The sequence below is a fragment of the Hylaeus volcanicus genome, unplaced genomic scaffold (genome assembly GCF_026283585.1).
Source record: "Hylaeus volcanicus isolate JK05 unplaced genomic scaffold, UHH_iyHylVolc1.0_haploid 10527, whole genome shotgun sequence".
NCBI lineage: Eukaryota > Metazoa > Arthropoda > Insecta > Hymenoptera > Colletidae > Hylaeus > Hylaeus volcanicus.
Genome location: NW_026532249.1, coordinates 1 through 5019, shown reverse-complemented (window position 1 = coordinate 5019; position 5019 = coordinate 1). Strand labels below are relative to the sequence as shown.

At 38.7% G+C, this 5019-nt stretch overlaps 2 protein-coding genes across 3 annotated transcripts; one reads left to right on the top strand and one right to left on the bottom strand.

Annotated features, from left to right (window-relative positions):
• Positions 1-716: 716 nt before the first annotated feature.
• On the bottom strand, positions 717-1814 carry LOC128882329 (transmembrane protein 234 homolog). Of its 2 annotated transcripts, none has more exons than XM_054133911.1 (4): positions 1462-1814; positions 1238-1389; positions 1035-1161; positions 717-923 (listed from the first exon to the last, which is right to left on the bottom strand). In XM_054133911.1, exons 1-4 carry the CDS (start codon positions 1475-1477, stop codon positions 847-849), a joined length of 372 nt encoding a protein of 123 aa, XP_053989886.1. In that variant the 5' UTR covers positions 1478-1814; the 3' UTR covers positions 717-846. The 2 variants fall into 2 exon arrangements, with proteins under 2 accessions (XP_053989886.1, XP_053989885.1); XM_054133910.1 differs by having other exon boundaries at positions 1002-1161; positions 1462-1812.
• Positions 1815-2122: 308 nt separating this feature from the next.
• Positions 2123-4908, top strand: LOC128882328 (transmembrane protein 53). Its single transcript, XM_054133909.1, has 3 exons — positions 2123-3060; positions 3972-4179; positions 4254-4908. The coding sequence occupies exons 1-3, from the start codon at positions 2846-2848 to the stop codon at positions 4512-4514; spliced, it is 684 nt and encodes a 227-aa protein (XP_053989884.1). The 5' UTR covers positions 2123-2845; the 3' UTR covers positions 4515-4908.
• Positions 4909-5019: the final 111 nt, after the last annotated feature.

Here is a 5019-nt window from a genome sequence, read left to right as displayed (position 1 = left end):
ACTCGACCAATAATCGTAATTCGTAAGATAAGTAACTCTAAAATACACGCATTACACACGTACATATACGCGCACACGTGACACGCATACAGTCGTTGATCGAATTGCACGAATCAGAAGAAAAAGGATGATATTTCTGTTTTAAGAAAACAATGTCGATGTTAGATAAAATATCTGTCTCTACCTAGCACCTGAAAGTTAACAGCACCATGTACGTAATAGTTATCCAATAATATGTGTTAGCCAGATATTTTTCCTTGTTTAGAATGCCTCGAAAATTGTTTCCTCGGTGATTCCATTGATTTGATCAACGACTGTTCACACACATACACAAACGTGCGCAGCAAACACTCCCTACCCTCTGAACGTACACGTTCACTTTTCGATTCGTTATATGTGGGTGAAAAGGTGAATTAATCGAGTAACTCGTCGATGATCGTCGTTGACGAAACTCGTCGAGTAAATACGCACCATGAGACGTAAAAAGTCGAGTGACTATACACGGTTTATTCGTTTGGTTTCTTTGTTTCCAATTCGATTTCTCTGATCTGGAATCTTCCGTTTGTTGGCACAATTTACCGCAAAAAATGATGTGTACATAATCGATAAACTTTCAGCACCGTGTCCGTTTTGATGTGATGTAATTAAGTAAAGACGCAACAAAATGGGCGAAAATATTAATATAAATATAAAATACAAATTATAAATACACCTCGTGTATAATTAGTACTGTATTCTGCATAAATTTACCGAGAAATAAAAGATACTCGATTAGTTATTGGTGTTTGTGATTTGTTCATTTGTGACTCTAAAACTGTATTTTACACCTATATAAATACAATATAATTATAAAGTTTCATCTATTTTATCCCAGCAGCAAAGAAATGTCCCGATCAGTACCATTGCCATTCCAATATATGTATCTGAAAATTAAAATAATTCAAATAACTTCTACGGTATTCTCCTAATAGTTATTGGAGGATAGCAAATGATATGCAAACTTCTGTGTATTTTTTCTTCACCCATAAACCAACCCGTTATCGCAGTTACCACAAAGGTAAGTGAATTAGTGACTGGAACAGCCAGTGATATATCTGTACTACTCAGAGTTAAAAAATATAATATAGAACCGCACTGGTTGATGATGAATGGTACAATATACTAGACAGATAAAAGTAATTACATGAAATTTCATTATAACTATATGCTTAAAAAATGATAATGCTCTAAATAAAACCTTCAGTTTTGTAACTAGGAATGCCAATTCATTAAAGAATTGACCAAATCTCGAAGATGATTTTACATTTTCTAGACCTTGAGCTCCTTTTTTGATAAATGGATTGGTTACGCCGTACAAGAATGCCACAAGGGCAAGATTTAAGATAGAATCTATAAAAAGAATTACCTATGAAATATTTTACATTATACTAATTGTAAAAAGAGAATTAAAATAATTCTTACCTAATGATACTGACATGATAATGGTATTCTTATGGAATATCTGATGACTAATAACACACGATTTACGTTCTGTATAAGTAGTATACAATATTTCAAGAATATGGAGCACAAGGTTACGAAAATAGTAAATATAACCTTAAAAACTGCGAAGACACTTTGCTGGTCAGTAAATAAGGGAGGAAAAAGAGATATCAGAAAAAAAGTGTAAAAAGTGGCAATATTTAGAGCGTAATATTACAAGAAGCAATTGTTCCTAAATCATTTGTTATAATAAATAAATAATTTCTAAACAACTCCCTACACCCAACCTCAAAGACCAGCAGAGTCGGTAACGAATGGTGATGGTGATCACGTGATGCCATCTAGTAACAGGAGTGGGGACTACTTGCTTTTAAAATGGCGCCAATTATAAGATAAGATAGCTCGATCTGTTGGTAACTGAATATTCCAGTAAAAATAAATTAAACCGTAAAAAGAACCTGACAATATTTTTCATATTCGTGAATAATTAATTTATATCAAAGATTGAGAATGGTAATTTTCGTTTGTGTTGAATACTCACAAATGCGAACCTGTTTTACATTCCTGCAAGGCGGGTCAACGTCACACAGGGGCATTAGTGAATTCTTACATGTAAGATATCTTATTATGTCTATTGTTACATTATGTAGTTTAGGTATATTTTTAATTTTAATATTTTATGAAGTATCTTTATACATTTATGTATATATATTCATGGAAAACCATGTATCTGATATAATTTTAAAAATATTCTTCTCTTTTGTAGTGCGTCAAATATACATGCTTTTTCCCCATCCTGAAAAAAACTTAATGCTTAATAAAAAACAAAAAGATCATCCGTACTTATAGCTGTCGCGCGAACATCTTGCGAAACGCGTGCCAATTTTCCGTTGCTAAAAACGCGCGAGAGAACTTCCCAAGTGCTGTGAACGTGGACGCGAGTCCATATATAGTCTGTTATCAACAACGTGTGGTCTGTCGAATCAGTTGTGGTTGGGATCGCTGGTCGCATCGATCGTGGACGGTGTTCCCGTGGTTCCGCGATCGCTGACAAGAAAGGAAAACACTCCGAGTGCTCCAGAGGGAGTTCCACGGTCGTAGACGTCGTTGTCCTCGTCCGTGACACGACCTAACTTTGGTACAGGCGTTTTGGTATCGATCACTGGCGTTGCGCTCACGACAACGCAAGCTCGACTCGAAACGCGTATCCGTCGAGGTAAAGGGGCGGCGATATCCTCCCTCTGGCTTCCGTTGAGTGTCCCACGTCTCTGCGCCACCGCTTCTACCCTCTTAACCCGCTCCTTTATTTTTCGCCCTCTTTCTCTCGCATCCTCGGCGGGAAGGAGGACGAGAAGCAGGAAAGATGAGCGATCAAGAGGATCTCGACTACTACATCATGTTCCCGTCGTTTCCGCCGTATCCGAAAGATCCGACGTTGACCACCGGCGGCCAGGATCAGCGCGAGGAGTTCGTGTTCGTCTACGAGGAGGACAAACGACCGGTGGTTGTGCTTCTAGGATGGGCCGGCTGTCAGGACAGATACCTGGCCAAGTACAGCGCGATATACGAGGAAAAGAGGTACTGAAATTTCGGTGAAAGACGTGCCAACGATACAGGATTATCATTGTCGCAGGATTTTACCTGTGTCGATTTAAAAATCATGTGCTGAACGTGTGCAGGAGGTACACTCTTGTGCCAAGTGAGACGTTGATGTTCTATTAAGCTGCTTTATGAAGTGTATTCTGCGAACGTTATGCTAGCATACGTTATAAATGCATGGAATCAGCTTGGCTACCAGGATATCCCTCTTTCGTCCGTTTGCATTGAAACTACGAGTCGTTCGTTGAAGTTTCCTTGGCTAATCGTGCAGGCTTTCTCAGATAACGAATGCGCAACGACTCCATGCGCGGGTATTGGTAGGCTGAAACACGAATATTTGCGAAACACACGATTAGAAGAAAAATAAAATTCTTGGTTCACAGGAGAACAGTGTCAACTCGCTAATGCATGTTAACTTTTCGAATTTCAAACTCGTCTTTTCACTTCTTAACGTTTAGTGTTAGTTCACAGCATTGCCATAAGAAATTTTAAATAAAATATTAAAGAGGTGGATTTTGATCCACCTCGCTCCAAAGAGATCGAAGAAATTCGACTGATTTACACAGGAGCCGGTGAAACATAACAAGCGCGACGGATCCGTGCCGGTAAATCACGCTGACTCTGTTTATTTAATCAATAACAATTCGAACCTCGCGTGGATTCTCACGGCGTCCCGTATATTCTAATACTACTATTGCTCGTGGTAACGCGAACACAATTTCTGAATATAAAGTGGCACGTATAGCTGAACTAGAGTGTTACTATACAGGCTGTGCTAACATTGACGGTCCAAACTTTGAGTACAATGCTCGTCAATGTGCTCGTTCACTTTAGAAGTGTACATTTCATCAAGTTCCACAATAAAAAGAAAATGATGTTCCTTTTCCAAGCTGCATCACACTACGATACACGGCCCCAGTAGAATGCCTGTTCTGGAGAAGAGACAAACTGCCTTACATCGGGAAACGATTGATCCAGGTGATCATTGACAAGAGCCTGGACCAGCATCCGATATTCTTCCACGTCTTCAGCAACGGAGGCGCGTTTCTGTATCAGCACGTAAGCCTGGCGATGCAACAGTCTAACACGCCGCTCAAGGTACGGGAAACTTCGTTATCCTTTAATAAAAAATATGCTAATCTGTCGTTTGACGCGCATTTGGTAAATTACAGGTCAAAGGAGTAATATTCGACAGCGCACCTGGCGAAAGGAGGTTGACCACCCTCTTCAAGGCGGTCAGCGTTATCATCGGTGGACATCCGCTCATGAACATACCAATGTCCTTCTTTATAACGATCTTCCTCTATGTGCTTTGGTTCCTCGAGGTACGAGCATGGTATTTCACCTCTTCGACTTTCCAGGGCATACGAAACTTGCACTTTGAACATACAGTTGCATGCAAAAGTTTCCGGCCAAAAATAATTTTGGAATAAAATTATGTATAATAGGTGTAAAGTAGAAATACAAATATACCATAGTAAAGAGCTTTTATTATACTATCGAAATGTACAACTAAAAAATTTGATACAACAAGTAATAATTATTTATAACAAAAATAACAATTTTTACTTTTTCATAAGTATCCGGCCAAGTACAAAACCTGAAGAGAAGACACGATAACTGAAGGAAAAATGTTCAAAAATGGTTACAAATGTAACATTATCGTCGATATTTAGTAACCATACCCTGTGAAGCTATCACGGCGGCACATCGGTGAGGCATCGATTCAATAAGTTTGATGATTCTATCTTGAGAGATATTTCTCCACTCTTCTTGAATTCTTGTCGATAAAACAGCTTTATTGGTACAATTAACAGTTTCTATTCTTAGTTTAAGATCTTGCCATAAATGTTCTATGGGATTCAAGTCTGGAGATTGACTCGGCCAATCTAGAATTCGGATCTTATTCTTCGTGAAAAACTCCTGAAGCAACCCAGA